This window comes from Pempheris klunzingeri, chromosome 9 (genome assembly GCF_042242105.1).
Source record: "Pempheris klunzingeri isolate RE-2024b chromosome 9, fPemKlu1.hap1, whole genome shotgun sequence".
Lineage (NCBI taxonomy): Eukaryota > Metazoa > Chordata > Actinopteri > Acropomatiformes > Pempheridae > Pempheris > Pempheris klunzingeri.
In genome coordinates this window covers 6,121,288-6,144,119 of record NC_092020.1, presented here as the reverse complement: position 1 = coordinate 6,144,119, position 22,832 = coordinate 6,121,288, and the positions used below count along the sequence as shown (strand labels likewise).

The 22,832-nt window shown below is 43.0% G+C and overlaps 2 protein-coding genes across 3 annotated transcripts; both read right to left on the bottom strand.

The window, feature by feature from the left end:
* Window positions 1-217: 217 nt before the first annotated feature.
* On the bottom strand, window positions 218-10,132 carry syvn1 (synovial apoptosis inhibitor 1, synoviolin). The gene is made up of 16 exons (XM_070837229.1): window positions 9,961-10,132; window positions 7,884-8,035; window positions 7,627-7,719; window positions 7,330-7,482; window positions 6,888-6,936; window positions 6,339-6,442; window positions 5,868-5,994; window positions 5,648-5,747; window positions 5,379-5,444; window positions 4,802-4,918; window positions 4,414-4,571; window positions 3,843-3,989; window positions 3,457-3,603; window positions 2,483-2,666; window positions 1,448-1,554; window positions 218-1,357 (listed from the first exon to the last, which is right to left on the bottom strand). The coding sequence occupies exons 2-16, from the start codon at window positions 8,013-8,015 to the stop codon at window positions 1,146-1,148; spliced, it is 1,896 nt and encodes a 631-aa protein (XP_070693330.1). The 5' UTR covers window positions 8,016-8,035; window positions 9,961-10,132; the 3' UTR covers window positions 218-1,145.
* A 1,582-nt stretch (window positions 10,133-11,714) lies between these two features.
* smad5 (SMAD family member 5) lies at window positions 11,715-22,402 on the bottom strand. 2 transcript variants are annotated; one of them, XM_070836593.1, is made up of 7 exons: window positions 22,158-22,402; window positions 17,810-18,741; window positions 16,084-16,374; window positions 14,814-14,921; window positions 13,268-13,489; window positions 12,905-13,161; window positions 11,715-12,787 (listed from the first exon to the last, which is right to left on the bottom strand). In XM_070836593.1, exons 2-7 carry the CDS (start codon window positions 18,210-18,212, stop codon window positions 12,644-12,646), a joined length of 1,425 nt encoding a protein of 474 aa, XP_070692694.1. In that variant the 5' UTR covers window positions 18,213-18,741; window positions 22,158-22,402; the 3' UTR covers window positions 11,715-12,643. The 2 variants fall into 2 exon arrangements, with proteins under 2 accessions (XP_070692694.1, XP_070692693.1); XM_070836592.1 differs by lacking the exon at window positions 22,158-22,402 and adding an exon at window positions 21,640-21,767.
* Window positions 22,403-22,832: the final 430 nt, after the last annotated feature.

The window sequence follows — 22,832 nt, the reverse complement described above, 5'->3', positions numbered from 1 at the left end:
ATTTTCCTTGCAATTAGTACCAAAACACAGACTTCTCTCCAGAAAACGTGCTGGAAAATTACTCTGTAATCAGACCTGTAAGATAAAGCATTGCTGCATTATTCAACAACGCTTCCAATTCCAACAGTAAAATTAGACTTAGTACTGAGACTGATAGTCTGTCATGTATGTGCAAAACAAGATGCAAGATGTTGTGAAATTAGTGGAAACCAGAGGCTGAATCTTAAACACACATTAATGCTTTAAATTAACCAATTTTTCTATCACATACTGCTCATCATTAGAATGGTGTTAAGAGGCCTAACGAGGAAAAAACCTAAATAAAAATAGTTAAAAATATAATGATAATTTTAAAAAACAATTGTTACTAAGATGTAACTTCTCCTCACACACCTCCATGTCATCAGTTTATGCACATATAAACCAATAAGCACGTTGTGCCACTGCCATCTCAGCTGAACAGTTTATTCTGCATTATGTACAGATCATCCTATTAAAACTCTTTATACAGTATGTACAGTCAAATAAATCAGTAAGTTACAACGTCAGCAGTGGCAACAGAAGAGTGATGGATGTTAAAGAAAAAGAGCCAAAGCCAGAGGAGCTGATCAACTTCCCTTGATTCGAATTCACTGGATCTGACCTGATCTGATGCGGATGCGGATGCAGTGTAACATGTTGATGTGGTGAAAGGGACCGCGTTTATACTGAAGAAAGCCAAATCAAACAGAAATCAGAGTGCAGGCAAAGACCTCGGCGACAGTAAAGCTACCAAACACAAATCCAAACACCGTCTCTCTCACACTGACCAAATAACTGGGCTGGAAGTGAGAATTCCTCTTCCACCTGATTAAACATACAAACACCTGCAGTACTCTTATTGCAGTAGTCATTCTGGGAAGGGAACAAAAAAAAAAAAAAAAAAAAAGTCGTGCTATTGCTTTCTGACATGGAAACAGTCCAGATAAGCAGTAAAGATCATTGCGTCCCTCAGTGGCCTGAGTCCAACTCGACACAGCTAGAAACCGGAGCCTGTGAAAGGTGAGAGCCACGAGGAAGAGAAGCAATGAAGAACCAAAGCAACGACCAACCGGCTCAGAGTCCCTGTCGGTCCGCAGCGGCACGCCTGAGTCACAACACGCGGATCAGTTCTCTGGAGGGGGTGGCGAGGAAGATGATGATGATGTCGCCGTCTCTAGCTTACGAAGGCGGCGGCGCCTCAGCTCAGCAGCGTTGGGCTCTCCGTCCTCCTCCCCTCCCTCTCCATCCTCCGTGTTTTCTTTTCTTTCCGCGTCAGAGGCGGCAGAAGTAGAGTCGGCTGGCTGAGAGGCGACTGTGGCTCCGTCCACCTGCTCAGCTGGTAACGGACAAAAAAACCCCACTGAATCAGGGTCCAACGTCTTTATCTTTGTGATTCAGAGTCGCTGTGAACTGCCACTTTACTTACAGCTGAGAGGGTCCTTCTCCTGGCTGGGACGCTCTGTGCTACTGCCAGCTGCAGCAGCACCGTTTGTCCCACTGGCCTCTCCAGTGCTGCCCTCAGCCCGCGGAGGACTGTGGAGAACACAGCAGCAGCACAATGAAGCATTTTAAAAACAAAATAGGTCAACTCCAAGATTTTAAAAAGTCTGGAAAAGTAGCTTAAAGGATAACTTTAGTATTTTTAGTTTAGTTTAGTAAATTTAGTATTACCTTTGACCTATTTTTACATATCTTGGGTTGAAAATGAGTGGTGGGCAAAAAAGTGGATCGCCTCCACCTAAAGCTGCAATGTAATCATTCAGGGCCAGACCAAATGTGCATCCACTAAAAGTGCTTGTCCTTTTTGTTTGACCAGAAACAGTCGTTAGATCACTCAGTTAAAAGCCACCACATTCCACTGTGAAGAAGGGTAATTTTGCTGCTGATCTTCCACTGTCAGTCTGTTAGTTTATTTGTGTATTATGAAAGTTTGTTGTTTTAAAGGATTAGTTTGGATCCAACACAATATCCATCTAACACATAATAACATAAACAAACTAACCAATCAAGGCAGCAGTAGACAAATATGCCCGTGTTCTGCCACGTAAAATTACTGTTTTTTTCCAATGGAGTCTGGTGGGATTCATCAGCATAATGTAACAGCTGTTTCTGGCTAAACAAAAGGGGTTTCACAGGTTCATCTCTGTAGGGATTCTTTCTGTAATGTTGTCAAACACTTAACAATAATAACAATTTGATGGGCAAAAAAAGGGATGTACACTGACAGTGTGCTCTTGCCCTACAGGATTGTATTGCAGATATTATGGCTCATTTGCTGTCTGTTCTTGGCTGCTGGCAGAAGTGATCTACTGGACTAAAGGTTTCAGTACCTACCAGTCATTTCAAACTCAAAATATGTTTAAAAAAAAATAGGGCCCAGGTTAAAAATATCTGAGATGTGCTTTAATAATTAGCATGAAAACTCAAGCTGAATTTGTTCAGCTAGGAAGAGCTCAGTTACGTGAGTGTGGCGACGGTGCTGAGGTAGTGGTGGATGTTCAGCATGGCGGCATCCAGCAGAGTGTGGATGTTCTGGAGACACTGGAGCCTGGCCTCGAGGCCCCGTCGGCCCTCCGCCTCCAGCTCCCGCAGCTCTTCCTCTGACAGCCGGGACAGAGACGGAGGAGGGGGAGGCATTGACGACACTGGAGGAGAGCCATAGACACAAAGCGGCCCAGGTGAAACAAACTTCAACTCAGCTGCAACACCACCGACATGGGCCTGAGCAACTCTTTATAACTGACTACGGTGCACTCATGTTTATAGAGAGTATAGCCAGTGGAACTTAAAATGTCACTAGTGTGTGTGTGTTGCCTTGTGTGAAGCATTTTGTACCCTGATCTTTAAAAAACACTCAGTTCATCTTTATCATCATTAATCTGAGTGGAGCTGCTGCAGCCGAATGTGGTCATTATATTTAATTGTGTTTATTTAATCTTAAACTAAACTGCCAGTAGCCAGAATCACTGCACACTATGCAAGTGTGGCCACAGTGAACAAACCATGAGTAAACCATGAGGGCTGAGGTACGGTATTAAAGATCACATCAGGTGACCTAAACTCAAGGTTTAAGGTTTACTCATTGTTTGTTTGACAATGGTGGGTTCTGACAGAAAATGCCACACAGTGTGACCGGATAGTATGTTGCTATGGCAATGCCCAGCACTTCCTTAAACAGAGGCTGGTAGAGGAAGTAAGACAATATCATCCCCTTAAATGAGTCATCCACATACATGTAAACATTTATTATTATTTCTATTCTTACAGAACAGTGATGCGACAGCTCGTCTAGCCCAAACCAGCTTGGTGGAAGGGGTTGACCGTGTGGTCCCCCCCCCTTCCCAGAAGCTGTCATCTTTGGACAACAGTGAGTGTCAACGCCCAAAGTGTAAAGTCATTGCAGTCTGCAGGAGAGTAAGCTGTGTTTGTGCTTACCAAAGGGAGGAGGTGGTGGCATGGGCAGCCATGGTGCTGTGGGGAAGGGGGGAGGGGGGAAGGAGAAGGGAAAGCCAGGGATGGCTGATCCTGGAGCAGCTGCTGCAGCAGCACTGTCTGCAGTCGACGAGGTGGGCTGGCTGGTACCTGATGAAACAAAGACAACATTTTAGATGGCTGTAAGGCTATTAGAGAGTGGAAAATGAAATGAAACACTGAGGTGCACCGATACTGATCTGAAACACTGGTGCAAGTGAAGAGACAGTAGATTTAACATGTATTGACAAACTGTTTTAAGATACTTTGGGTTTGATTTATTTTCCTCATTTCTGGCGTGGAAAACTAGGGATGCTAATTTGTTGCAGGAGAGCATGAAGTATCCTTACCAGCTGCCTGTGTAGCCTCTGTGCTGGCTTGTGGAGCATCCGTGGCACCAGGAGCTGCAGCTGCTGCAGCAGGGGGAGGCACTGCAGGGAAGGGACCCCAGAAGGGGAAAACGCCAGGGGGGAAGCCTGGCAACATGCCTGGGGCCACTGGAAAGGAAACAAGGGAGATCCTTACCAACCCTGGAAAAGTATTTACCAGAGGATGCTCCACAAAGTGAGACAGGACCAGCAAGATCACTTGTTCATTAAGCAGGAAAAGTTAATTCCATTCCACTTTCTACACGGAGTTGCTTTTAGCCCCGTCTTTTCGGTGAGACAGTCCTGACAGCAGTACGCAGGTCTGTGAAACAGGTTAATGTAACCATGTGAAATATTACTCTCAGGTTTTGGAATGTGTGGGATTACACAAGTTGTTTCAGACACATTTTTCCGCTCTGGTTTCCTCTTGCTCAGTGGCTGTTTCACTGCTGAAACACGCATGCTGGACTGAAAATGATTTGGGTGCGGGAAAGCTTCACGTGGCGCCGATGGACGCAGGAGGACGGGGTTGTGTGCTAGGTTGGACCCTCACCGTTGGCTGGCGGGGCTGCGGGGGCGTTGGCTGGGGCTGCAGGAGCAGGGGGTGGGGCCTGGGCTGGAGCTGGAGTCTGATTGTTATTAGACGCACGGAGGACGTCCATGCGGCAGGTAGGGCAGGTCTGCTGCCTCTGGAACCAGGAGCGCAGGCAGCTGTGGGGACAAAAGAGGGGAATGCATTATTTGAAGTACAAGAGCAAAAAATGATGCAGTACCAGCTGTTCTTGTTTTAAAATCACGTTTAATTTGCCACCCTGAACTGGTCACTGTTTAAATGCAGGGACTGTGTGTAACATCAGTAGATGCTGCCCACATCTTACATGCGCCTTGTCTTATTTGTCTACAAACGCCTGCTGAGTCAGGCCGTTTACAGCAGGACTTACCTGGAGTGGAAAATGTGATTACAGGGTAGTTTCTTGGCTCCAGTGACCATTTCCTCTCGACAGATGATGCAGACATTGTCGGAGGCCTGCAGATCTTCAGGAGTAGCATCGGGGTATCTGAACATAGGTAAAGACAAGTAGAGCAATGAACAGCCATTCTTGCCAGAGAATTTACTAGCCAAGATATTATTCAGGCTCGTCTTATATGTATTGCTTGCCTGCACATATCCCAGCTAAAGATTATCCTGGAGGAGGTGCTTACAGACAACAAAAACTAACCAAACAAAACACGTACATACAGCCCAACTCCTCGAATATACTGGTGTATCAGGTCAATTATATGGATCTGCCAGTGTGCATGTTTTCCTGCACCTTCTCAATGACATTCACACTGAACAGAGAATCAACATTCATTTGCAGACCGGCCACAGTCTGTGTCAGAGAATTCAAATCCCACATGACCACATTTTGTCTACTAACTAAATGATAATTAAATTATTTAAGAAAAATGCTCTGGAAAATAAAGATTTTTACAAATGCAGAACGGTGCGATGAAGAGAGGCTCAGAATTACTCACAGTGTATTCATGTTGCGGATGGCTCTCCGAGACATGATGGCATCTGTTACAGCTTTCTTGAACTGCCTGAGAGAAGAAATGAAGAACAACACCAAAGTCAGAACATGCCCTTAAATATGAAGTCAAAATATCCACAAATGACGTTCAGTCTTTGAGTAAAACTCAAAGTGTGAGAATGTAATATGAGTTGACATCATCTAGATTTGGACCAAACTGTTTTCATTTTAACAATATTTAGACCTGAGTGACAGCCTGACTGAACAGCTCACCTCATAGCCAGATACATGGGGCGGATGGCAAACAGGGGGAAGGTGTGGACCTTTATCATGATGGTCATGAAGGCGATGTACAGGAGCACTTTGATGAAACCTGGAATAAAACATAATTTGAGTTTGGCTGACATCATTTCATCTTGGACCACACACGCGGAAAACAGCAGAGAACAGAAATATTGTATTACACATGTTGAACCACAGCTGAGCCCAGTACCTGTGAAGAGCTCGGTGTAGAGCATGTAGACGGCCTTGTTGTCCCAGGGATTCTCGCTCTGCAGGTCAATAGTGTGCAGAACGTACTTGATGAAGGTGGTCAGCACCATGGTCAGCAGGATGGCATACTGAGGAGCACAGAGAGGAAATCCTACTGAAATCCAACTGTTTGTGTAGCGAATAGAGATTAAAGGGCAATCTGTTATTTCTGGAACTTTGACAGAAAAAAGTATTTTCATTAATTTGTACATAAAAGAAACTTAAACCACAAAAAGGAAAAATATAATATGCGGAAATTATTGTTTTTCTCTACATTTTATGGACAAATCAACGTACGTCATGTATATCAAACTGATACGTCCATAGTTTTATAAAAATGACCTCCAGTAAATAATGGAATATGGGTTAAATAGCCCTTTTTTACAGTTAAAGTGGAGAGCTCCAATTCAGCTTCAACTAATGCAAGACAAACCTCAAATCCAAACACAAGCTGGACTGAGGCTCCTCGGGTGATGATGCTGTGACAGGCATGGTTGACAAACAGGAAGTCCAGGACAGCCAGCAGTCCCATGAGAGCTGCAGGAAAAAAGGACTACGTTGAATAACACGCCCGGGAGGAGATGTAGTACCTACATGTAGACGCTCCATAGAAACGCAGAGAACAATACATATAACTTGAAAATAAATGACCCTGGTGTCCTGATAGAGCTACCTGGTGGGCCACTTAGGTTGCAGCTAATATGGCAAGATAATTGAAGGAATGGCTTTTGTAGTTGTGTTTAGAAACTTGTAGTTTGTCTGTAAATGTCAGCCATTCTGGTGTCCTCATGTGGTGCTCCATTAAGCTGGGGTGCACCTGGCCTCATGTGCAAACAGAAGGATTTGCATACAGTTTCATTTAGCCTAAATACTTGTATCATAAGCAGAGGCAATAGAACGGAAAATGAAAGAGACAGAAGTCAAAGATTAGAAAAAAGGGCGGGAAGAATGGTCTCTGACGTGTCTGACGCCACGTACTTACATAATACTCTCATGTGAAAAACCCAGGATATGTTTGGACTCCGTTCCATCTGACAGAAAAAAGATTCAAAACACAGAAATAAATTATTGTATTAGTATTGTTATATTATTATTATTGACATGTTACGTAAAACATTTATCTATTCAATCTGAATGATCATTGTATAGATGATTGCTAACACCATCATACTTTTAACTGTAACTCGCAGTATTTCATGGTAAGAGCTCTTTACATGAAATCTGTGACTGCTTTAATTCTAATTGTTAGTTATCAGATTGTCAAATAACACTATTTGTTCAACTCTGGTCTGCAGCCTTAGCCACACACCATCTGTCAAACGTTTCCTTACTACCTTTAAACAATGTACTGTATGGGGATCTAGCGGGTAAACTGTACTGTGTGCTGTGTAAGATGAGGAAGTTGTTTGTCTCTCATCACTCACAAAGTCCACCCGGTCCTCAGCCAGCCAGTGGAAGCACTTAAGGAAGAGCAAGAGGGTGAAGAGGGCAACAAAGCGAGGGGAGAAGTCGTCCCTGAACACAGTGAATGCCAGGCACGTCTCGGTCACTGCGTACCAGGAGCGCTCAATGAGATGCTGAGGGTGGAGAGGAGGGACATGTGAAACAAGAGGCTGCTTAGACGCTTTGTTGTCAAATACAACAGAGACCGTGTGTTAATTCTAAAACTGAAAGTAGGTTATGGTAAGTCAGGGGAATCACAAATCTAAACAGGATTCTACCTCCATTTCTGCAGCCCTTAGTTGTCCAAAAAAGACCTTCCTCATGAACTTGCCCAGCAGAAACACCAACACAAAGGCCTGAATGTACAACACCTGAAAGCAGAAACAAAACAGAAACCAAACACTCATTTGTCGCACTGTCACTGTTATGGCCTCTGAAGAAATAATGTCAAAATTAAAAGATATCGCCACGGGTATAATATTCAAATTATTTTGACCAAACTCAAGATTTGACTTCACTCCAGCACTGCTCTTACCGCCATGCTGGGGCTGCTCTTGGTGAGGTAGACCACAGTCGGGTAGAACTGATGTTTGAGGAGGTAAGCATGTGCCACCACAGCCCCAGTCAACGCCAGACTGGTGGCAGTCACCAAGGCTGCTCGCACCATTTTGGACTCCGCTACAGATACTGTGGAGTGGAAACAGACGAATGGAGAAAAGAAGAAGGAGGGGGTTGCTGCATGTGAAAGTTGACTGGTGTAGCGGAACAACATGCAAATAAATAGAAGCCCTTTGCTGGAAGTTGATCATTGTGGGCATCTCTCCGCTACGTCCATTTCGCTCATGCAGACATGTAAAGCAAGAAAACCTCTGTGTCTCTTGTTCAGCGTTAGCTTGTAATTACTGTTTTAAGAGGAGTGTCTGTTTGCTGTAACGGGGCTCACAATGAACAATTTGTGTCAAACGGGCTGACACTTTAACTGACAAATCAATTTCAGGGTTATCATCAATTTAAAATACAACTGGTTAAAGGCTCAAGTTTCTTCTTTTTAACAGTCAAGTTGCTGCTTTCTGAATAGAAGGTTACGCATTAACAGTGTTAAAGGCATTCAAATTACTATCCATGACAACCAGCAGCAACTTGCACAATCAATGGTGACACATCCTTCAGGTAACTTCCAGACAATTAGTCAAATATATGCACCACATCTTTCTCAATGTACAGATGCCAGTCTTATATATATATATATATATATGTATATATATATATATAATTTTTAAATCAATAAGGTCATTACTGTACCAATTACTGGTCATTTTGTTGATCAGTGCAACTTAGTATGTAGCAAAATGGTCAAAATGATCGGATAATGAATTGCAGGTAAAGATAATAGATTGGTCTCGTCATATTTTCATCATTAGTGAATGTCTCTGACACTAATGGCCACACTTTGACAAAGCCTGGAGAAATTGTGCAACTCACTGAAACAAATTGGCATTTTCAAAAATCGCACTTTTCAGCCCATGACCAGAGCTGCCTTTCTTAGTCCATGTGTTCCACATCTCAGACAGCGCTGATGTCATTTTGACTGAACATGTAGAACTTTCACTAATGACATGTGGTGTTTTCAGAGCTAACAGATGATTAGCTCCCATGGGGGTCAAAAAAGGTGATATAATACTTATGGACTGAGGAAGCATATTTGTGGAGGTCAACACGTTTACATGTTTGTCACACACAGCGTAAGGGATTTACATTCATCCACAGTTGGTCTTCATTGTTAACTTCATGTGGACAGCTAACAGAAAACCTTAAGGACTGTGAACCACCCAGGTGAACAAAAGTGCTGAGTTTGTGACTGGATCCTAACTCCTTACAACTAATAAGCCTTTAAATTAATGATCCAGTAGCAGGACTTCCAGGAAAAACTGAACTTTGCACATTATTCTGTTTCCACTTTTGCTAAAATAACTGATTTTCAAAAGGTTACAACTATTATAATACAATGCACTGATGAATGTAAAGGAAATCATAGATGGATTATGAGGTGGATGTGCTTTATCAAGACAACAGATCATGTATGAATGCAGGTAAAATTTTCATAACCAAACTAAAGAAAGCCTGTTTCTTTCGCTAACATAGATGCTTTGCATCCTAGTGCACTTTGTTAGCACTTTGTACACTCCCACCACTGCAGCTCCTGCATCACCATCATGCTACATTTCTCACAATAAAAGCAACACAATAAACTAGCTGATCTATATTACCGCTTGCACTAAAGTGAACACCGGCATGTACTTTCCTGAAGAATAGGCGACTCTTTTAGCGAAATCAGCTCGCTAACATTAAAGCTAGCAAATATGGTAAAATTAAGTCTCCGACTAGCGTTGTTAACCTAGTTAGAGCTTTCCAAGACAAGGAGAAACTTAGTCTACTAAGCTGGTTACATACTTCTCAAAAAGAGGAGTATATTGCTTTGTATTAGTAACGTTATTGTACTCCAGAGACTACTGCCAAAGACAGGTAACATAATTAGGTTAGTTAGCTAGTGTTAGCTAACGTTAGCTAGCAAGCTAGCAACGTTACAGCTGTCAGTGCACTGCGGGACTTACCGACTCGTTGTCTGCAGAAGACTTGCTCCTTGGTTACTTTGACGGACGTCTCCTTGCCTGCTAAAATCCCTGCTTTCTTACCAGCTACTCCATTTCGATGTTTTCACAACAGCCTCTCTGTTATATTTATTATCCTCGCCCCTACTCGTCTGGCTACGTGTTTATCTTTGGCTTGCTCTTCGGGAGCCACCTCACTTCCGGCTACTGTGGTAATTTCACGCACGAGCATTTTCACGAATCACTGCCGTCTTACCTTTTTTCTGTCTAATACTTGGTTTAAATACCACTTACTCTTCAACATTCAGCGAATACTTGATATTTGCGTTCAATCGCCGATTTTCTACCCTGTATTTGTGAATGTAAAGGTAAATGTTGTTAGGTGATGCGTCTTTTGGGAGATTTACGGTAAATACCAACGTGGTCCAATGGGAAGTTGTCACAGCAACGTTGCACTGAGAGAGAGTGGCAGCACTGCAGAGCCTGAGAGCAGCTGGACTCACAGACAGACAGACAGACAGACAGACAGACACATGGAACTGCATGTTTTACTGACATGCAACATGTAGAAGTTTAAATATAATAAATACTGTATAATATATAGTGCTACATTGATTATGGGTGCTAATCAGTCTTGAAAAGTGTCTGAAGAGAATACTGTTTTAAGTCTGATATCAGTCCTTCCTCTTTTATCCAAAAATAAGAAATAAGAATATTAGAATTAATTTATTTATATCTACTGGATTAAGGTCTGGTCTTTCCACCAGAGAGCGTTGGTCATCCACACTGTAAATAAAGGGTGAGGCTATTTATTAAACCAGCAATAATAGCATATTCAGAAGTGACATGTCTGGGCTCTAAAAGATGTTTTACCTCTCGTCCACAAGCTTCTTCTGTTCTTCGGTTATTCTTGCAACCCAAGCTCCAAATGTGGCGTGAAATAATAGAAAAATATGTGAAAAAAGAGTTAGTTTCAGATTGCGACAACAAACACACACCCTCTGTTAAATAAAAAAAAATAAGCATCAGGTGGTAATCAGCCCGACGCTGACTAGTCAAAGGACAATATGACAGCCACACTTTTAGAGTTTAAACATCAGAACACAAAATGAAGGCATCATGCAGTTATTCTGATCTACTGTATGATGCACATCTGCCCTTTGTTTGCAGAATAATATCAAACATTGGATCCGTTTCTCATTACTTAAAGGGCAATCTGGTTTATTACAGAATTTTAAGTTGTCCACACAGTAAAATCAAAGAGGGGCTGCAACTAAAGTCAGTGCTGACAAGCAGTATTATAACTCATGTGAGTTTTCCATTGCAACCAATAAGTTTTTAATTAAAAATCATAAAGAACACTACAGTGTAATTGTGAGCCTTGATAGATTTATTGATCCTCTATGGATGTCGGTGTTTGCCGTGCTGCTTTTATGGATTTGCCTTAAGACATTTTAAAACTGTCAACAGTGTTGTTTGATTGTAAATGTAACTACATCGAATACCAGCTATTCAAACAGAGATAATCACAGGCAGGTCAGCTTGGAGGGCATTGGGTGGTGATGTGTTAGAAGTCCATCAGCAGTCTGTGATTAACAGGATGAGTCGCACGCCTGTTACTGTTGATCCATCCTGATTTAGCACAGTTCAACAGTGTCTGATGCATTTTCTGCCAAATATTTGGCCAAATGTCACAAACTCCTTGAAAAACTGACAGATAGACAAAATAAACAACCATTGTTACCAAATAACCTGTTTATTTCATTGAGCTAATGAAGTCAATTATCTATCAACATAATGCCTTGGTACCCACGCCAAAATTTAATATGCCTCCACAAAATCCATGAGTGCACAATATTGTTAATACAGTGAGTATGGAAAATACAGTCGCTCTCACGTGAACTGGAGAGTACAAACAAGAATCAATGTCCACTGTCTGATTATATCATAATTGACTACTTCTATTGCAATAGATGTAACATTCACAATGTTGTTAGCTTATGGCATGTTAAACTTGTTCAGTGATTGATCTCCCATATCAAAAACTATCAGGTTGGCATACATAACCTTCTCTCAGAGGCAGTAGCTCAGTGTTCATTTCTAGCAGTAGAGACTATAAAAAGAAAGCATTTGTTATGTCTGAGCCTAATGGTAAACGTAATCGTGTCTATATCTTAATTGTAAAATATCTGGCATTGAGACAACAATGTAAGAAAAGTGTTCAATAAAATTCCAATTTGTCTGTCGGACATAAGGCAGAGTAGTGAAAAGGGTTCTGCTTCATTAAAAACTACACAGAGAAATAAAAACATTTGGGAAAACAATAAAACTTGATGCAAAAATTAACAACTGACAGATTCAAGCTTGACAATGGAGCCCTTGCAGGTGTTGTAGCGTTGTCAAGCAGTAGTGTGTCCGTGTCGTTACTGCTACTTGGGCATTCCTTTATCCTCCCTCTCTCTTCAGGTATTTGTAGTATTACTCTGTTTCAACAACTGATTCCGGCTGCTGCTGCTGCCGAATTCCCAGCCAGAGTTCAATATCCCTTCCCAAAGTTAAGTGTAAACAGTTTAGCCATTAAGACCACCTTAAATTATAAATCACCAAGGGGGAGAAAAGAAAAGTAAAAAAAAAAAAAAAAAAAAAAAAAGTAGACAGGATCTCAGGAGCTCCCATAAGTCCATCATTAGGACACAGAGGAGATTGGATTGAGAGGTGAACCCATCTGTGTCAGCACCTTGTCCAGCCACTGGAGGGGCCCATGCAGGTGCACCTCGATCCAGCAGGGGGTGCTGGTGACGTCCTGTCGGTGATACTCCGCTCCCCAGCCCTGTGAGGAGGCAGAACAAATAAACGATGATAAAGCTGTTGTTAAGTAAAAATATGTGTAGAACTGTTCCTGCCTAATCTGTTCTCCCGTCTTCGGTTTAGCTCATGAAGGCCTCACCTTGACGAAGCTCATCCTAATGGTACACATCTTGGTTAGCTCATAGACGGCCTCAAAGCCGTGGTTGACTGACTGGGCCAGAAGCTGAGCAAACTCCTGGTTGTTGAAAATCTTGAGGCTACATCCACTGGGGATCTTGCAGACGGTGGTGGGGTGGAAGCCGTGGTGGTAATTACAGTTACGACTCTGGACAAAAATGCTGGTGTCACTGAGGCACTCTGCGTACACCTCCCCTCCCACATAGTACAGGTGCACTCCTGGTCAACAGAGACAGACAACCAACTGTCAGGACACTCAACACACAGCTCTGCAAGGACAAATTGTGCACCTCACACTTGTGCTGTGTGCGACCCTTTGCCGTACCTTTGCCGATGTGCCTGCGGGTGTTTTCGATTGTTGAGTTGCGGTTGACGTTGGACAGCAGTCCGAGGCAGAAGCGGTTCTTGTTGTTTGAAGGGTCGGTGAAGCCATCCACCAGCACACTGGTTGACGAGGCGTGGTAAGCCTCACCTACACGATTGTTGAGTTCATAGTAGACAATGGAGCACCAGTGACTCGGCTCCTCGTACTCCACTGGCTGCACGTCTGGAAAATAACATACAAACAAGTGAGTCCTAAACTCAGACAACATCTTCCCACACACAGAAATCTTCTAGAAGGCATAAGACCTTGGGTAAGATGCATCTCACAAACTTGGCAGTGTGAAAACATTTAAAACATTAAATCAGAGTATGCCAGTATATTAGCACACCGAAAGCCTTGTTAATACCATTAGGATTCAATAATTCAATAGTTAACAGGGTTAAAGTGAAAGAGTGCAGTTCACATGAGCACACAGACTGAACATAAGAAGTGGACAAAGCCACTGCGACGTGGATTGCTGTTTTGAAGCCTCGAGTCTGGCTTTATGGACGTTGCCATCTTGGTTTTGGCAGCAAGAAGTGACGTTCATTCCCCAAGACCGCCTCTGATTGGTTAATTCCGAGGTAGTCCTGGCTTTAAATATACTCTGCTTTACGGTCTAATTTGCTCTAAATGGAACCATAGTTTACAAAACGAACATCGTGGTGTGTTGAAGATTTGAAACTAGCGATCGAGACCATAAACTCATTACAAAAGCGTTTACTAAGGTAATAAATTAAGTGAGAAGTAGGGCCATTTTTCAGACTTCCATACAATCAGACATCTTTTTGGAGCCAGCAGTCGCCCCCTCGCAGGCTGTTAGAGAGAATGCAGGTTTAAAACACCTCTGTGCTGGCTTCACTTCTCAAACCTGGAAGCAACTTCCACTTCTTTTATACGGCCCATGTGTGAGCCACAAGAGTGAAGCGGTTCGTTAATTGCACTCATTGTTATGGAAAGCATTTCATTCAGCGCAAAGATAATGTAATTAAAGACAATCAAACCCTTAAAAAATGTTGTACAGGATTTGCAATTTGTAGTTCTTTTATTTTGACTTTTGTAGTAACTTAATTGAATCACAGGAAGTGCACAGAACATCAACTCCACCACTCTTCTTGATTATTATTTTCATCAAACCCATTTAACCTGCTCTGCCAGTGTTGGCGTAACGACTAAAAATACAATCAATATTGGATCAGACTTGGCAAATTATTATTATTATTATAGTCATTCTTGTGCCGACAAACTTTTAGACATGGAAATGGATTTTTGTTCCACCTAAAAAGGCAAATGTAGTACAAGAAAACCCAAGACAGGGCAGTCCAACAAATATGCTGGTCCAGGCCTTAGTTCATGCAGCTTCTTTCTGCTATTCTCCACAGTGGTCAAATTGTGGCTTTTCAGAAGTGTTCGAACTGGACTTCCTGGTTGGCATTCCACCCTCTCTCATTGTTAGGTACTTGTTTAGTGTAGTGCCATTGTCATATTAAACGTGTGCTCTCCTCACCTCCTCTGGCCATGTTTGGTGGCACCAGGCTGCTGCTTGTTTCCATGGACTGGCTCTCCTGGCCCAGCTGCTCATCAGGGGGCATGTACGCTGGGGGTGGGGTGTCAGCTGAGACATTTAGAGAGCAGTTAGTGAGGATGGGACCAGTTGCTGCTGCTGCTGCTGGCAAATAGTCTCGCTCTCTCTCTCACAAACACACCTCCCTAACTCGAACAATCATGACAGGATCTGTATCCCGGAAATGGTGTCAGATTTCACATATCCCTCACTTGCTAAGCCACATGCTAACCCATTCCCGACAGAGATGCAATTTGAGCTTTCCTAGCCCAGCTTGAGGCACATAGGAAAAACAATGCAGAAAAACCTCCACTTAGATTGCAGTGACATCTGGCCGATTGTCATGCTTGTGAGTGTAGACAATGATGACCGGGGCTTTTCAGCACTAATAAGCTCAAATCCTAAATTGCCATTAAAAACTTTTTCTGCCTGACTGCCTGCATCCACCGGATGTGTCAGCAGATCTGGACTGGATGAGAATAGAGGACAACACATACACACACACACACACACACAGTAGCAGTCACATGCACATACACACTCCAATAAAAGCATAATCTGAATAGTCAAAGTTATTTCTCCAGTAAACCCAGACTACTGAACAGGACAGACAGGAATGTCTCAGCTGAGTGATATTTCTTCATGTCAGACGTATCTGTTTTGTATCCAGTCAGTAGTAATGAGACAGAAAGGCTGGTCCACTGGGTTAGTGCCTTGACAGCAGCCAGCAGCTCTGGCTCTGGAGGACACTGCTTAGTTGGCATTTCCTTTGTTCTCATTTAGGGGTGTAGCTTGATTTGGATGAATATAATAACTTAGCCTGGTTAGAGTATTGTTAAGAAGAAACTTTTCCACTGAATAGTAATCAAGTGTATCATGCATGGGTTTTAACTATTAGGGAGTATAAAGATGGAATTGCATATTTTCATGAACAAATTCAATTCACAAATCAGTGCTTCAACATGTCGCAACCAAAATGTCCAAGATGGGAGTTGTAAATGAAATAGATATTACTTATATTATTTATTTTCCTTTGGTAAATGTCTGTTGTGACTAGATTTTATAAACATTATAAAACCATTTCCCTTACATTACAAAACTAAACCAAAATCACCATAGATTAGTGTTTAGCAACAGTTAGCCTTTGGGCTACATGACAGCAACAATCCAGAAAAAACAATAGTTGGCCAGGGCATGAGTATATTTGGCGTACCTGGGAGCTGGAATGGACTGGAGGGCCCCGAGCTGGCAGGAGAATTTGGATAAGTACCACTGCTGGCTGGAGAAGGAGGGTACGGAGAGTTGGGAGAGATGGGAAAAGAACCACTTCCACCTCCTCCGCCGCTGCTGCTGCCGCCCCCGCTGTGAGGCTGCTGGAAGGACTCTGGAAAGGTGGCGTTCAGGGGCATGTGTGGCTCATTGTGGGTCAGATTGCGGAACTGTACCAGCAAGCTGTGCTGTGGGTTGAATTCACTGTGCCGTGGTACCAGGACAGGAGGGAGCACTGGATGGTGGGACAAAGAAGGCAGAGGAGGAAGTCGAGTTGGGAGTTAATGAAAGATACAGTTAGGGGGAAGTTAGATTCCTTCTTGATGACTATACTATACGTTAGAAGTCCATATCTACCACCAGAAAACATGTTTGAAGTTTGGCTTTCATTGTTAATAATGCAACCAGTGTTGGAAAGAAAGCCCTTGATGGGCATGCTCTTGAAAAAAGTAGCTTAGTAGTGTGTACGTAGATGTGTAAGCCTAGGGCAGCTACCTGTTAAATTGTCCATTATTTGACCTGTGAAATGTACGAAACTAGTGGAAATAAATCATCAAACTAAGTTCTAATTAGTCGTTCTACTGATGGTCAGTTGTTTCAGCTCCTATATACACAAATCATTGTAAGGCCTTTTTTGATGTGGTGGTCTTATTTATGATAGCAGAGACAGTTCTATTTTCATCCAATACCAAGGCATTTTATACACAGTCAACATCTTAAAACAAAGTACAAAACACTGCTCAACAATCCTGCATTCCTCAAAAGCCACTTTAGACCTTGGTAAAGATATACAAACTGAGGTCATCCATATTTATTTTCATTTTCAACTTTGTCAAGAGTGCATTTCCCCAGCCTTGATTTTCATTCCTGACTGAGTTTAAGCGTCATGGACCCAAGGCCGTCCCTCCAAACTACTACAGAGAGCTTGGCTTTACATGATATGACGCGCCGTCTCTCCTGCCTGACATGTGAGCCATATCCTTTAACTGGTCAATACAGAAAACGCAATCCCAAACTAGCGTAGTGTCGGAAAGACTGACCCCTCAGGGTCATCCATGAGTGCATGTGATGTGGTGTGTAAGTGAGCGAGAGAGGGATGAGAAAGTGCTGGGAGTTTAGTCTGAGTGGTTTATGCATTTAGTAAGCTACTCTGTGATGCCACACCCCATCTGGAGTGCCTGAGGCATATAATCTAATAAGACTCCAAAAGAGCTAGTGATATTGATTTTCTGTGAAATGGAGGGGGTGGGCAGAACCGGCCCGTGTGATGACAGCCTCCTGACCTTTGTGGATTTGTTTACCAGCTCCAGTTTACTGAGAGCTCTAGCTAAGGGATGCACACAACTCCACACTGGTCTGATCTGTATCCTATGCCGTTTTTCAGTTGTATGCATTGCAGACATTTCATATAGGGTGCTGACTACGCCTGGCACAAAACCTTTACTAATCATTTTGTGAAGTGTGAAGAAGCAAATTTGAAAAACCAAAACATTATGCCATTAAAATTACATATCTAGAGATGCTTAGTTGAGATAGGACAGACAATGTAGTTAAGAGTGTGTGTCAAACATTAACCTTCCAGTATGAGAAAAAAAAAAAAAAAAAAAAAAAAAAAAAACTCAAGTCAATACCCTTTGACTACTCTATCAAGGGACGGTATGAGTACCTACCAGGACTCTCCACTCGCTTGTAGTGATATGGGTTGATGCAGACCTCCTTCTGTTTGGATCCAAATGGGTACTCGCACACCTCCAGGGGCTTGAGCTCATGGTGGGACTGAAGGTCTGGCCAGCGCCACACTCGGCAGTAGATTACGTGAGGCAGACCTTTCCTGTGGGAAACCTGTAGCCGGCCGTCCAGTGATCTTGGAATGGTAACACACTTGCTGGGCTGCCCGGGGCAGCTCAATGCTTTCTCCAGGTCCTCCATGGCGCCCTTTTTCTTCTTCAACTTTTTTACAAGTGCATCCACTGCCTTTTCGGCCCATTTCTCCTCCTCGTCTCCCTGCTTCCAGCCGAGCAGGCGCTTGACTGCTGGGCTTGTGAAGGAGAAGAGACTAGACATGGAGGTCATGCTGAAGGCTGTAGTGTAGGTACAAGGGAGGACTCACTCCAGGGGGGAACCAACAAGGTCTGCGAGTCCCTTGCTGATGATCTCCAACTAGCGTTAGTAGCCTAAAATGCTGTGCGAACGTGTGGTCAACAAGGAAAACCACTTGAGTGTGTGAATGTGAGAATGTGTGAGCGTATGAGAGGCCAACAGAGATGAGGGGTGGGGTAGGGGAGAGGAGGCTTTAGCCTTGTCTGACCAAGGACAGGAAGCAGGGGAGGGAGGGGAGTCAGCAAGCAGGACGCAGCTGCTGCTGCTCAGGAAGGGCCCTGCAGCAAGCTGTCCGGACTTGGGTCACCACTGATGGAGAGGGGGGGGGGGGGGGGGGTGCAGGACCTCTGTCGAACTGACACACTGCAGCAGGTCTCACCGGTGCAGCTTGACAGGCTGACAACTAAAGAAGAGACTACTTCAACAACAAAAACAACTCCCAGCTCCTCTCTGGACAATGTCTCCAACCAATGCACGGTCACTGCTCTACTCCACCGGCATTCTGCAAAACAGAAAAGAGAACAGATACACCCATTACACCCATACCCATTTGTTTAGCATTACACAAAAAGATAAACAAAGGCATTCTTAACATTTGTAAATAATAAAGTATTCTTTAAACTCAAATCATAATTTAAGTCTGAACATCAGCACATCATGTGACGCACGACTTCTCCCTCGACTAAATGATCAAAAAGCCCTTTGTCCCTTTTTTGATCGGACACATCATTTCCATAAAGAGACTCAGTCTTGCTGAAACTTGGATGACGCAATTATCTGATAGGTGCTGTATGTGGAAATCTCAGACAATCATGCATATGAAAAGAAACACAGGGAGAAACACTCTTTCCGCCAAACAAATGGCCCCAAAAGCATGCTCTAACATACTAATGATGCCATCATGACCACAATCCATATTTTTGATCAGCATATTTAGGGTATCAACTAGTTATTTTTAACTTATATTCAAAAATGCTGAATTTTAAAGTGCATGCTGGAATAACATATTCCCTTCTTTTGTTTGAGTATGTACACGGGCAGAAAATGAAGAAAAGATGTACAGCTGTTTGTAAATGCTGCTCAGGCAAAGCAGGCAACCTATTGCCTGGTTTGTCTGCCACCACACAGGAAAATAAAATTACTAATATGACCTTAAATAACATTTAAAATCAAATTACAAAACAAAAAAAACATTTAAAGACAATGTTTCAAGAATATTTGCTCCTCCTATTAACTATACTTTGATAAGTGATTTATGCATTATTGACAATTTATGGTCATTTGTAGTAAGTAGCCATTTCTGATTGCACAACCACGAATAACAAAAAAAGCACGGTAGTGAATCATCATCTTGAAAATTTGCCTCCAAGTCTCCAACCATCTTACTTACAACACTTATGAAACAAATCATATGTTGATATGTAACACTTCTCATCTCATGTAGCCCCAGACAGTCAAACACATGTAGCCTGCAGCAGGAGCAGCTGTTTGGGGGCTTGTGAAACCGGCCTTAGTCTAAAAGGATGTGACCACAAAGAGCTGCTTCCTCCCTCATCCCATCTCTGCCCCGATCCCTCCCTTCCAGCACACAGCTGTCCAACAGCACTGCACCCACTTCCACTGCTCATTGTTCTACATGCACATGAAAGCGGAGGGAAACCTCCTCAAGTAGAACATGTAGGCATACACAAAACTCATTAGCCTGTAAATATAGTGAGTTTTTCTGACATGCACCAGACTGTGCTCCAGCAGCTGTTTCCACACTGCCTGATCAGTCAGAGATCTGGATGCAGCTAAGCCTCTTTTAGACTGGATCAGCAGTGATTCATCACTTCATTGTCGAGGGTGAGCAACGGCAAGTGACAGAGTCCAACAACAGGACATGTCCAATCTTCCTGAAACAAGTAGAAACATATTGTTGGATGACATGTGGTGGATATAACTTTCCTGAATGGACAACTGAAAAAAAAAAACCTGATTTGCATCTGAATGACTAACCCCTTCTCATAAAAAGGTGATGAACTCTACAGCTAACACTGTTAACTCTTTGTTTTCACCATCAAAGCTGACACCGAAAGTCAAATCAATCTTGACCAACCATGCTTTTTACAACTCAACATTTGGAACGGGAGTTGGGGGGGGGGGTTGATTTACTGACCATTGCCTTAATTAACTGTAATCATGATTAAAGATGGTTTGTGGTCAGTCTTACAAAAATCATTAGTGGTTCCACCTCAGCATTCTTGAGCACATGGTTGATATAAATCTACAACTAAGAGTGTGATCTACATATTTTCTGTGTTGAGTAATAAATCCTAAGAACTCTCCAAAGTGAGACATTGAAGAGTCACTACCGTACTAATGATGTATGACTGCTGTCCAAAAGAGAGGAAATTTCCTTTGGTTTTCCATGCACAATTTACAGTTAAGAGTCACAGGATACCTTCAACCTACGATAACATGCCAGGAAACGTTTTGGAAACCATGAGATATAATTCATGATAACACTGATCTGAAGTTCTTTCCAAAAGCCCAAACCACTCCATATATATAGGGAAAGAGTCAAAGTGGAAGTGCTAAGCGACACAAATCATCTGAAATCACTGTTATTCAGGCCCTCACAAGTAACTGTTTATCACAGCTAGGTGTCCCCTCAGTGAGGCCAACGATAGTGCCGTTATTCTCCCTTTAACAGGATCAAAAGATGTAAAAACTCAAGAATAATATTCTGTGTATACAGTGTGAAACCTGTCTGAAATGACTTGACAAGTATGAAGTACAGGGAACAGACAATATGGAAGAACGAGTCGGTGAGGAGTGAGCACCCCCCACCCAGAGAGGGAGAGAGAAAAGGGAATCAAATAGACGCATCTAGCGGCACACAAACCCCAAAACAGTGGGAAAAACAGCGTTTAATGCTGCTCTAAAGCAACTTTAGCACAAAAACTGGCACAGTCATAATGTATTCAGTGGCACTGGCTAATCCTGGTATGCAGCAAGCTAATGTAAGTAACCTCGACAATTCGCTAACTAGCTTAGCTAACAGATCAAAGTGTTTAGCTTTAACTTACAGTCACACACTTGAAAACAACCATCACTGTGTAGTCGAAGAGTGTACCGATTCTGGACACAGTTTCCCCTTTAAAAATGAACTTTACCGTAGCCATAGTTTTCTATCTCTTCGCGACTAGCCTGAGTTACTTCACTCTTCCTCTTCTTCCTCCATTCCAGAAACTTTTTGAACTCCTCACCACTGAGGCTAAGCTAAGCTAGCCGTTAGCCGTTAGCCCAGCCCTCCGAGGGAAAGTGGCGAGCCTCTGCCCAGCGCACCCTGCTGATGTAGCTCGCTGGAGTTGAGCTCGACTTTCTTTTTTTGCTTGAACAATTAAAAGTCACATACCTTCTACCAACGCGCACAAGCCATGACAACGAGTTTCCTTGTGACGCTTAAACGGTGGCTCCAACTTTCTTAGAGCTTTCTCCCGTTTTTCCACCGCTTCTCCGCTCCGTCTCCCCGTGCCATGTCCTCCAGACCCTGGACACAAGTAGGCTGGAGAGGCGGGGTGCATATCACTCCGCTCTCCGAACAAACTAGTGCTCGCTTCGGTACTACAGCGGAGGACAATTTAGAGATTTCTAGCCAGAAACATGCTACTATAGCAACTGATTTATATTTTGTTTTAATAGCGACGCATTAAATAGCTAACTATTAAAAACGTTAACTAGCTTTCCTTGCGCATATACATGATAATGGTCCGAGTGAACAAACTTTTCCCACCTTTGATAGTTGTAGCGAGATTATCACGCTCACACATGTCAAATATAACACCCGCGGCTGAACGGTAACAAAACAAACACGACTCTTGGCCTTTTCCAGTCAGCATTTGATGTTTCGGTGTATATAGTAGGAATTCTTACGGTGGTCGTGCTGCGGCTCTGGGACGTCTCGCAAGTTGCTGGCTCCACTCAGTCTGGAGCGCTGCGGTCTGATGTGTATTGTTGTCTTTTGTAGTCCGCTGGTCGAGCCTTCAGCAGTCCCGGCGCTCTTTAATCCCCTTTACCTTAATTAAACACACTGAATATCGCTATTTCACTCCCATTTCCGCAGACGAGCCGCCACTCTCAGGCAGGATAACGCGGGGAGTGCGGATTCTTCACTCATGCTTCCCAGTCCGAATGAAGCGCAGTGTCCATGTTCAGCCACTAGCGGGCACCCTTGCACACAGCTTGGGGCTGCTACAGGACGTTTCCAGCATACAAATGTACAGTTAATAAAACTTTATTCTCCTGATCTAGCGGTAATGTGGCTAAAACAGACCCCCATTTATTGATTGATCGCCAATAAAATCAACTCTTAAGTGACAGTGAACAATCTGGGTCTACAATCTGTATATTTATGAAATTTAAAAACTTTTTCAAGACCTGGAATTCACAGTTTTATTCCCATGCTCTCAAAACCTGTGTAGGAGTCCAGCCCAGTAAAATTGTCCTTATAAAGATATATTATTGTTTATAGGTGGATGCACTCTATGCTGCCGATATAAAGGCGTCTGCACAAACTGAGGTAGTTTTACTGTTTTCTGTGTCTGGCTG